The 12572-nt window shown below is 34.4% G+C and overlaps 1 protein-coding gene across 4 annotated transcripts in view; it reads right to left on the bottom strand.

Annotated features, from left to right (window-relative positions):
• The window catches only part of PCLO (piccolo presynaptic cytomatrix protein), a 382693-nt gene that overhangs the window by 57597 nt on the left and 312524 nt on the right, over positions 1 to 12572 (bottom strand). For all 4 annotated transcript variants that reach the window (XM_056118261.1, XM_056118260.1, XM_056118262.1 and 1 more), the window contains exon 21: positions 233 to 374. In XM_056118261.1, the coding sequence (XP_055974236.1) occupies positions 233 to 374 (142 nt within the window). The remainder of the gene's footprint in view (positions 1 to 232; positions 375 to 12572) is intronic.

Here is a 12572-nt window from a genome sequence, read left to right on the forward strand (position 1 = left end):
TCATAATATAAACTACATCTTGTAGTGATGGAGTAGTCCTAGGAGGGCTCAGGATTCATCCTTAGAATTAACTGAATTCATCTTTCCTGAACACTCTGTCATAAACACTTGAAGTGGTTCAGGGACAATGACTCAGAACTGGGTAAGGCTGTAGTTACATCCTGTTAAACGGTAAAAGCTAATTCATGATGTCCATAACTTGTGAAGAACAAAAAAAGCAAGAGGCACTTACATCCTTGGAATAGGAAATAGATTAGTCTCCCCTGCAGTGCTGCTGCTTCCTTCACTGTCCACACTATATCCACTGCCAAAACTGCAGCCAGAGGAGCCTGTGGGTGCGGAGCTTTCTGCGGGCCGGTGATTGGAAGGCTTTGCTGCATGGTGTGGGGAAGAGTCAACACCACAGTCAATGAAACTTCATTGATCTCCCACCGCATAATCACACGTTTTCTTCATTTGAATGTACAAAGAAACAGTTCTAGCAAGAATTCCACATTTTTTAACTTGCCTTCCATTTTCATTTTCTTTACCAAATATCATACTGGCAACAACACTAAAATACTTCATTGCTTTTATTGGACTTAAAGGGAAAATGATAACTACTAGGGTAAAAAGATTAGCTTTTTAGATTGAACTACATAATATGTAAATTGTCAATTATTACTATTTTCCATAGTATAGGCATTAGCTTATTTATATTATATTGCTCTAAAGATACAGCAAAGAATTTTTAAAATTTCTTGGAGAAAAGAGTTTAGAAAGACATGGGTAGAGTGAAATGACAGAATAAAGGAAAACTAACTTATTTTCCACATAAATCAATGGCTAGATATTTTTTCTCCTCAAAAGTGAAAATGCAAATGAAAATAGGTAATTACCAAGAGTGATAGAAATTCTGTGCTTCTTTGGATATAATGCTACCATACGATAAGTTCAAAATTTGAAGATACTTCCTTCCTCCTATGCATTTCTAGTTTAAAATTGTGATTTGTTTAAATATTTTTTAGTTTTTTTATCTAAGAATTTATATAACCACAAATACTTTATATAAATCTCAGCTGTAAAGTATGTAAATTATTTCTCTTATGTGGAGAATTTAACAGCTTGCAATTTGATCACATAATCTTGCTTTAAATATCAAGTAATTCTGCAGTAATATTAGCAAAATTAATATACTCATTGACCTCGCTGAAAATAAAGGGACAATAATGCTATATCATAAGATCAATTATGAGGTATAGGATAAAAGAAGTCTAGTAACTCATTCTTCTTAATTTTACAGGTTGTTTTAGGGGTTTGCTTGGGTTTTTTATTTTTTAATTTTTGCATATATTCAATCTCTTTAGAGCTTTCCTGTTGTTTCTTGATAGTGTCTTTGCATAAACTTTGACCTTGACAATGAATTTACCTTAGTACTTTTCTAATTTTAGATTATGTTATATGCTATTTAGAAAACCTCTTACCCAGAAATCAGTGTTTCTTAACAAATTGGATATTGGATGAATGATGGATGACTGTAAGATAACTACCTTTTACTCAAGATGTATATAAATACAGTGATTATTAATCTTGTGGACTCTTCACAGTATAACTAATACAGTGAAAATATAAATATTGTGAAGGAAATCATTTGAGAGCAAGAAATCTAGTAGTAGTAGTAGTTGTGACTCAAGTCTTACAAAGCTTTAACTCACTTCCTTTTTTCCATATATAGTAGTCTAAAGCTATCAGGAAGCCCAAAAATAAGTATAGTAGATCACTATTATATGAGGGAAATAAAGAAAAATAGTTAGGATTAACAAATGGCCAAAGGCAACAGAACCTATGAACTGATCTATAAAACAGACTTACAGTGGGAGCAGGGGTGGGGAGGGAGACATGAGGGTGGGGAGGGGGCCCTGATATAATGGTAGAGTGAAATGGATACCCTGCTGGAGGATGTGGTGTTGGAGTCTTTTTTGCATGAAACCCTATTATGAACAGTATTATAAATCACAGTGCCTCAAAATAAAAATGTGAAAAATATCTGCTCAGGGACACTAGTAGGATCCTTTCCTCATAATATGAAAATAAAAGATAAATATTTATTAGTTATTGACATAGATGGTATTTATAAATTGGGTTAAACTTTTTAGAATAGGGCCCGAATCCAGTCAAAAAAACCAACAAACCATAGGACTACAGTTCATAGAAACAGAATGATAGTTCTAATATTTATTTCATATTTTCTTCAACTAACATAGAAGAAACCCAAATGATGCATTTAGTATTAAAATTTCTTATTGTATAACAAAAAGCAAAATAATTGATATAAAATATGAACACTTATAAGGTAGATTAATCTGTACAATCTGAGGCAATACTATGGTTAAGGCATTTGCGTTGTATGTGGTTGACCCCATTTCAAACCCTGTCACCATACAGTATCCCCAATACAACAGAACCAGGAATAGTTCTTGAATACTGCCACGTGTGACTCAACCCTGGCCTCCCCAACCTCTTCCATTTTTCTCCCCCCAAAAGCAAAGCAAAAATACTGCATAGTCAAATTGGTCTATTGTAAACAGAAGGATGCAGTCATACTTTTTGATTGGCAAAATATATTCCTGTTAACAAGACAATTTTTTGTGTGATTTTGAAATGAAACTTTAATTTAACAAACAGGTAAACATCAATGTATCACTTTGATGACAACCCTTGATTAATATATGCACATTTAAAATAATCTTCTTTTACTAAACTACAATTTTCACCCAGAATGACATCACAATATATCAAAATAGATAAATTACAGAACTAATATTTCATCATTTACATTTCAAAACATTTTTTGTGAATCTTTATATTATCTGACATAATTTCTAGTACCATTTCTCTTCTAGGAACTTTGAGATGTATATAGAATATATAATAAGAAAGCAAGAAGAAAAAAGCAAAATTATAAATAAGTTTAAATAATTCAAGGAGTTTGTTTTGTCCAGTGAATAAACATCTCACTTTAAATTCCTGTGCAAGTGTCAATATTCTACATACAACAAATTTTTTACAAGAAATATTAAAAGGGTTCTAGAGATGTGACTCAAGTAGTATAGCACATTCCTTATAAATTGGGAGAGATTATCTGGGACTTCTGGGCCCCCAGTACCACAAGGACTGGCACTGCTGACCCACAAGAAGCATTGGCAGGGGTGGCATCAATAATTTAAGCAAAACTCAAAAAGAAAGCCTAATATATACATACATTGAAATTACTTTGAGTTTACATAACATTTTTGTAAAACAAAAAAATATATATCTGAGTCAAAAAAAAATAGGGGCAATTACACGTGAATCAAATTATCTATCATTATCTTAACAAAATAGTCCTTGATTGAATCTTTAACTTTCAGCCTGGTTTGTGTCTACAGAACAGATCTGAAGTTAAATTACTATATTGTAAGTGCGGAATTAACCTTCATTTGTTTTTAATGGAGCTCTATTTGCATAGCATAAAACACAGTCAAACATACATAAATGCACAGGTTTCAATAAGTCAGTGGGAATCTGAACACTTCGGTTCTTTTCCATATATTTGAAACATGTAAATGATACTAAAGTGTTTAACTGCTATATTTCTGTTGGAACAATGCTCTCTTACCTCCCAATAGCAAGCAACTTGCATGCTGTACCATCTCTCTGGCAGAAAACATCAATTCTAGAATACTGAGTTAAATCTGCACTAGTGCAAACATATTCATGAAGGAAATGCTTAAAACCGGAATAATTTCAGAATGTATCAATGTTAGCCTGATCCTCTCATTTGTTTCTTTAAATCCCGTTTCTTCTGCTCTTTTCCAAAGCAGTCTCTCATAATTTCCTTAGATATGTTTTATACTGGTCTAATCAGCCTCTTATTTCTATTTTCTTTAGTTAGGTTTTCTAACCCCCGAAAATCAGTTTGAGCAAGTCTTCCCAATATTGGGCCTTTCTCTGCCTATCAGTCTCTCATACTTCAGTAAAATTTATCAGGAAAGGCCTAGATCAAATAATGCCACTTCCTCATCTTCCTAGTGAAAGTGACCTCTCTTGTGTATAGACCCTAGCACAGGATATTTATCACTTTCTATCAGTGATTGTCATGGTAACAAGCTTGCTGTTCTTGGATTGCCTATGTTGGCTCTCTAAGTTATCTAGAAACAATGCTAAGTAATATTTAGTGAAATAGAAATAATAAAAAATCAAATTATTGCCCTTAACCAAACAACTAGATCATCTGAATCATTTAGTATAGATTTCACATTTTAATTCGAATGTTTTATACAAATCATAAAATTTTCATCAAAAGTTCTTTATAGAAGCTGGAGAGATAGTGTAGGGGTAAAACACTTGCCTTCAATGTGGCTGGTCCTGGTTTGGTTCCTTGCATCGAATATCGTCTCTGAGCCCCAGCTGAAATGATCACTGAACACAGAGCCAGGAGTAAAACCTGATGAGCACCTCTGGGTGCTTCCCCTCCCCCCATAAATTAAAACAAAAAAACAAAACAACAAAAAAAGTGGGAAAAAAAAGAACCACTTTACAGGAGGGTTTTGTTTTATATACTCTTTGTTTAAAAAAAGCTTTGTACAAAATAACCAATTTTTTTAGGTATTGTGGAGTTTTTTGTTTTATTTTATTTTGTTTTTGACCACACCTAGCAGTGCTCAGGGCTTACTTTTGCTACAGAGCTTAGTGATCACTCCTAGTGGGGTTCAGGGGACTGTATGGGTTTCTGGGGTAAATGCCTTACCCGCTGTACTATCTACCCAGCCCAGTTTCTAGTAGTTTTAAAACGAGAAATGCAATTTAATTTGTCATTCTGTAGAAAACTATGATTACTTAACCAGATATTTTCATATCCCTGTATCCTAGAAAGAGGTTTTATTGAAAGAAATATTCAATTATTATACGCTGCAAGCAGTATAACATAGTTTATGAAAATAGAAAAATTAATATCGCCATGAATATTATACATTTTAAAAATTGTAAGGATCCATATAGTAGGTATACAGTAACAACACAAGAGTGCCACCAGAGGGCGCCATGACAGGCACCATGCACTCATTCCACCTCTTGCTGTAGGCACAGCAGCATTTCTCCGTCTTTCTAGATTCTTAGAGGAAGTATTCAAAATTTTAAAACTAAATAAGCCTTTCTACAATTATGTGATTTTAAAAGCAATGATTTTAAAATACCTTTCATGTGTTTTTATTCTCCCAGCGTTTAAAAGAGTTTTAGAAATCCTTGGCTTGTTATGCAAGAATTTGTCAATAGCTGTCTGTCACATACACATTTTAAAAGAATGATTGTGAGCTTATTTAATAAAACCTTTCTGAACCATTTTTTATGAGCTACATTTTCTTTTTTTCACTTTCTATTTGAACCATCAAAGGCATCTAGAAGAAAGTTTCATATCAGTCTGTAATAAGACAAGCAATATCCTGTAAAGGGCTTTTCCCAGAATCCTACAGAAATAAATACTAGAGTGCCAAATCATTTTTTTGGTAGCTTGCTTATTTATTTATTTATTTATTTATGTTTTCAAGTTCATATCTAGCGGTGCTCTGACATTTGGTTCCCTTTTTCTGGTTTTTGGGCTACACCCAGAAATACTCAGGGCTTACTCCTGGCTCTGGGCTAAAGTGATAGCACAGTGGGTAGGGCGTTTGTTTGCCTTCTACAGAGCCGCGGGTTCGATCTCTCTGCCCCTCTCGGAGAGTCCGGCAAGCTACTGAGAGTATCTTGCCCGCAAGGCAAAGCCTGGCAAACTACCCATGATGCATTCGATATGCCAAAAACAGTAACAACAAGTTCCACAATTTGTTATGAGATGTTATTGGTGCCCGCTCCAGTAAATCGATGAACAACAGGAGGACAGTGCTACAGTGCTATTCCTTGCTCTGCACTCAGGAATCACTCCTGGTGGTGCTCCAGGGATCCTATGTATGTAGGGAATCAAACCCAGGTTGGCCGCATGCATGGAGAAGCCCCTACCTACGGTTCTATCTCCCCAGCCCATCACGGACTATTTCTGACTCTGTGCTTAGGAGTGACCCCTGGCGGTGCTTGGGAAACCATGTGCGCTGCCTGGAATTCAAACCAAGCCTGCGAATATGCAGGACCTAGGTCTTAATTCCTGTTCTTTTCTCTAGCAACTCAAGTAATGATAGAGCATTTCGGGTAAACACTTTGCATCTCCTGTGAAGCAACGCTGTGTGTTTAAATCATTTCTGACCTCTTCATTTTCTTTGAGGCTACATAAACACCTTTTCAATGACTCCACTCTGGATAATTTTAATGAAGCCTGGCGGTGTCTCTTTGAACATCAGTCTTCAAGAGTGTACCTACAAGCAACCACACGATGGCAGCACTAGGGAGCGAAAAACGAATCAGCACAAGCCTGCTTCCAATTGCGACATCCCTGGGAAGCTAGCACAGACTCTGGGGCAATTTGTCTCGAACTACTGATTTTGCCCGTATAAGAACTAAATTCTTGAAGGAATAGACCACTCGATAACAGGGCACACAATAATTAAAGTGATCGTTAGCTAAGTTAAAGTTAGAACTAGCTAAAGGAAAAAAAATATAATGGATAACTAGTATTGAAGTTTCTTCATTAAACGACTGAATAGACACCTTTTAAAACAACCTGATTTCTCTTCATTTCAAACAGTTCATTGCAAAATTCTATCCTATCTATGAATATACTAAAATGAAAGACAACCAGAACTTAAAATTGCTAATTTACCTATCACATTCAATGGTCTTAAGATAAAATTGTGAACTATGATTCTGAGATGTAAAAAGTTCAGTGCTTGCAATATGCACAGCCTGGCCGCCGATTATGATCTGATACTGATTTTATAGATTTGGTTCAGCTCAAAGTTATTCTCAAATATCTCAGAGATCTCACAAATCACTTCTTTGATATACAGAACTTTATGATGAAATGAAATCATTTAAAAAAAAGTGCTTATTCCAGGAGTTTAATGAAGAAACTTCAATACTAGCTATGTTAGAATTCATATATTTAGTTCTTTTTCTTTTGGCAGTTTTAACTTTAACTTAGCTAGGGATCACTTTGATGACTCTTTCCTTTGCCTATCTTTACTCTGTATACTCATCTTCTGTCATTGATGTAGTTTTCATTACTTTAACTGAAGAGGTTTTCTATCTTATTTCATTTGTTGACCTAAATAGCAGATTTTAAGATCTATGTGAGCAATATTATCTGACACATTTTTCCTTTGAGTTATGTCCAATTACATTTTTTGTGTATTTCCTACTGGAACTCAGTGATATTTACATAAGAGATGCTTTATCTTATTAGAGTTTTGAAGTTTAATATTTGATCTAAATCACTTATGTATTATGATAAATTGGGAACCTTTAGAAGAAAACTGACTGAAAAATGCCATGGATCATTTCAATATAGAAATGTTCATATCCCCCTTCATGCCTCCTCTTCCCCTTAACTACCAGTTTTCACAAATACATGCTTTTAGACACTTTTGACGTGCGTGTCAGTCATTAGTGAATGCCTGGAGTGGGCAGTGAAAGGAAATACATAATCTGATATATTTGTAAAAAACAGATTACTATTGAATATATGTATATGTGTGTATATATATACATATGTAATAACAAATTATGACAAATGGACTGTTATTTTTTATTTTATTTTGTGTATGTGCTTTTTGGGTCACACCTGGCATTGCACAGGGGTTACTCCTGGCTCATGCACTAAGGAATTACTCCTGGTTATGTTTGGGGGACCATATGGGACGCTGGAAATCGAACCTGGGTCGGCCATGTGCAAGGCAAATGCCCTACCCGTTGTGCTATTGCTCCAGCCCCTGTACTGTTATATATTTTTTCCCTTATATATGTGCAACTAGGGCTGGAGCCATAGCTCAGTGGGCTAAAGTGATTGCATGAGGCCTAGGCTATAACCCAGCATCACATGCTCCCCCAGACCACTGATGGCCAGATAATACCTCTGCAAGTACCTGTGAGGGAGGGGGTCTTCAGCACTACTGAATGTTTCCTTCCTACCCCCAAATGAAACCATGTTCCTTAAGGTATTTCATATTTACAGAGAAGCTGTTTTTAGAGAGGGAAGTTAGAGATTTGCTGCCTTTATTTAGTATGGAGGAGAAAAGGTGGTAAACCTCTTAACCATATTCAGTTTCCCCTCTGAATATTGGCCTATGGCTTAATTTTTAAAGATATTTTAACGAGCAATTAAATCTATTTTAAACTAATGATATTGGTAATTTTTTTTTCTTTTTGGGTCACACCCAGCGATGCACAGGGGTTACTCCTGGCTCATGCACTCAGGAATTACTCTTGGCAGTGCTCAGGGGACCATATGGGATGCTGGGAATTGAACCCAGGTCGGCCACATGCAAGGCAAATGCCCTACCTGCTGTGCTATTGCTCCAGCTCCAATACTGGTAATTTTGGGGTGTTTCCCATACTCACTATTCACTTTTCTAGTACTACAGATAATGGGAATAATAATTAATTCAGAGAACAAGTAATCGTATAGAGCTTCACTATAATAAGTGTGTTGAAATGAGAAAATTTAACTAATTATGTGATAGAGGGCATTTTTACTTACATAGTATATAATACATGACTTCTCTATATTCTATTATATATGACTTCTCTATAATCCTTATGGTTATTCTCTGTATACTGTCATAATAGTTCTTATATCTGTGCTAATAATGTTGCTGTTATTGACGATATCTTAATTTTTGTGGGTTTCTTATTTTTTAGGGAAAACAGTTTGGTTTTAGAACCATACTTTGCAGTTCTCTGGGGTTACTTGAGATTTTGTGCTCAGGGGTTGTTCCTACCTTGAAGTGCTCTACAGACCATGTGACATAGGGGTTTGAACTGGGGTTAGCTGATTGCAAGGCAAATGTACACCACTCCTGCTCCTATTTCTTAAATTTTAAAGTTGTTTTTGCTTCAGCGCTGGTTTTGAAAAAAGCCACTTAAAAGAACCACAGTTTATCTGGAAACCAAATTAGCAAATGAAAGGAAATGTTTAAAACATTACCATAAATAAAAATTAAGAAAGCAAATTCATTTAGTAATAGTTATGCCCAAATAAATACAGTAGCTTGTTAAATACAAAATTTTTCTTCTGTGCTAAAAATATTATCATAATTGTTATAACACAATAAATATCTTTGTCTTTAAAATATTATAAGGATAATCCTATTATTTCATACTTCAAAGATAATTCTATCTATATCATAAGGGTGATCATATCCAGGGTCTATGTGAAATTTTTAAGGATTAATTTTTCAACATCATTTCTTCTCCTTTGAGGCAGTAGTATTTTCTTATGCAGTTTGCTTTGAAAACATGCAGGATTTCTTGGGCAGAGCATAATCATAAAGAGTGAGTTTTTAAACATGTCCCTATATAATTCTAAAACTGATGACATAGACTATGAATGCTTAGATAATAAAGATGTTGACCTTTAAAAAATCTAAAATAGCCTGTTTTATATTAAAAAATATTTGCACAAAGGGAGGATATTTCTGCTGTAAATAAAAATTAATAAAATCAAAAGGATTTAAATGGTTAATTAACTCCACTACAAAATACGAACATTGTATCTGATATCATTCAAATAAAGCAGTGGTTGCAGAGCAAAGAGATAATAATAAATAATAATAAAGGCCCTCCCGTTGATCATCGATTTGCTCGAGCGGGCCCAGTAACGTCTCCATTGGAGACTTTGTTGTTACTGTGTCTGGCATATCGAATATGTCACGGGGAGCTTGCCAGGCTCTGCCGAGCGGGCGAGATACTCTTGGTAGCTTGCCGGGCTCTCCGAGAGGGGCGGAGGAATCAAACTCGGGTCGGCCATGTTGGCTGCGTGCAAGGCAGACGCCCTACCCGCTGTGCTATCGTTCCAGCCCTAGCAAAGAGATATTTGGACCTATATTGAATAAACTCAATTGTGGTCACATGGGCCCTAATCTTAATTAATTTCATTTATCTTTCAACCTTCTCCAATAGAACATTTACAAATACTTTTTCTCCTATAGTTGATTTTATCCCAGTGAATTATGAGAACTAGAACATTAAATTCTCATAATTATAAAAATTATGAGAACTAGCACTGCACTGTAGCACTGTCCTCCCGTTGTTCATCGAATTGCTTGAGTGGGCACCAGTAACGTCTCCATTGTGAAACTTGTTGTTACTGTGTTTGGAATATCGAATGGGTAGCTTGCCAGGCTTTGCCGTGAGGGCAAGATACTTTCAGTAGCTTGCCAGGCTCTCTGAGAGAGGCAGAGGAATTGAACCTGGGTTGGCTGCGTACAAGGCAAACGCCCTACCTGCTGTGCTATTGCTCCAGCCCATGAGAACTAGAGTCAGAATAGATAAAAATAATTCTATCTCTGAATATTTCTAAACATAATTATGCTTGACTGCATATAAAAACAAGTCATTACTAGTTTCATTTTCCCTTCCTCCCTTTCTTCCTTTTTCCTCTTGCTTTTAGGCCACACCTGGAAGTACTCAGTGCTTACTCCTAGTTCTGTGCTCAGGGATCATTCCTGGTGGGGCTCGGAAAACAATATGCGGGGGAACAAACGTGGGTTCACAATGTGCAAGGCAAGTGCCCTGCCCACTGTACTATTACTCTGGCATCTGTATCTTTCCTTTTATCTCAGTTGATAAGAGACAAAACTTGTGCTCTTCTCTTTCTTCATGATTCTTTTCAATTACTTTACTTGGTTATTCAACAAATATTACTAGACAGGGAGATTCACAGGGATGGTGATCTCCTTTTTCTATGTTGTTCAGATCAGTTTCACTATCTGGGACAAGATATTCTTTTGAAAAATAAACATGTTGGAATGTGAACAAATGCTCAACTAATTAAGATAATATTTCTACAATGACAGTTGTATTTGGAATTCCCATTTAGATTAAATTTTCAAAAAACACATTATACACTTAAATATTGAAGATAATGGGATAGATAAGGCAAAAAATTTAAATTGTCCTCAAATTTCAGTTAGTGTGATGATCTTGTTTCTCCAGTGCTATTTATGCCAACAGAGTTAATTTACAGTACATGTAACCTGTAATATAATAATTAAAAAAAAGAGGATAAAAGAAACAAATAATTTTTAAAGGATTATTTTTAAAAATTATCTTTGAGATAGGACACAAGTAAAATTTATCCTACCTTTATAAACTTCCTCTCTCCATCTCATATTGGAAAGAACTTGGTTAAAGCTGATAAGTAACTTACCAGTCAAATTTTGAAAAAATAATAAATATGGAAATAGAATCATGATCAAATCTATATCAAGCCCAACAAATCATTTAACATAAACTAAATGATTAAAAAGTATTATTTATCAACAAAAATAATATAAAATCACATTTAATGAGAAATGAAAGGAATTAAGGAAATTCAATATGGGAAGGCATAGGAAAAAATGGGAGATATACATTTGGAATAAACTCTTAATTACCCTATTTCTATTGGAAATATGATATTTCCAATACCTATCTATATCCAATTATCTACCAATTATACTTACAGCTACTGGAAAGTTACTGTGCATATATCTAGATCAGTGGTTCTTAATCTACTTGACTTTAAGACTACTTTATATTTAAAAATTATTGGATTTCCTAAATTACTTTGTCTTATTTTGGTTACAATTATCAATAATTTTAATAATCACAAGTAAAATTTTAATTAACAAACTCATATTCCACTAACATCAAGAAAATGTGATCAGAATATCTTACATAAGCTAGGAATCATAAAATTGAATATGAAAAAAAGGCAAGATAGATTCATATTCTCCATAATGTTTTGCCTTACAGACCTCTGTTGATGTCTACAATTATAGAAATTAAGTATTAATGAAAATCTAAAGAAAACCAATTAGCACTAGAACCATTTTACACATGACATAATTCTATGGTAACTTCTGTTTTATTTTTATACCAAAAATACCAAGTTGTTAGCTTTTCTTGAACATATATATCATAAATATTGTCCTTATTAACCTCTCCAAATTTCCTTAGAACTTGTTTTATCTAGAGCTTTCACAACTCTAGAAGGATTAGGTCTGACTTCAGAATTATACATGCATACATTTTGCCTGTCTGTTCTATTTTTTGCTTGACATAGAACTATTTTTACTTGGAAAAAATAATTTCATGGTACAGGGGACGACCAGAATAAATAATGGTATTTGAAAGGCAAAAAATAATGCAAACTCCCTCTGAAGTAATCTTTTACTTGTACATCAAATGAATGAGGCCTAGATAGTAATTCAGCTATTCACTCAAAAAATCAGCAGTAATGAGAATGATTTACAACAACTTTTACAATAAACTAAAAGTATGTTGTAGAGACATATAGAAATTTGATTAATGAATATATTTTATTTATTTTTATAGATAGAGTTCATTTTATACTCACATAAAAATATAATGTAGGCTGAGGAGATAATATAGGAGTTAAGGGTATACCTCTGTTCCAGATTAGCTCC

The sequence above is a fragment of the Sorex fumeus genome, unplaced genomic scaffold, assembly GCF_029834395.1.
Source record: "Sorex fumeus unplaced genomic scaffold, SorFum_2.1 ptg000037l, whole genome shotgun sequence".
NCBI lineage: Eukaryota > Metazoa > Chordata > Mammalia > Eulipotyphla > Soricidae > Sorex > Sorex fumeus.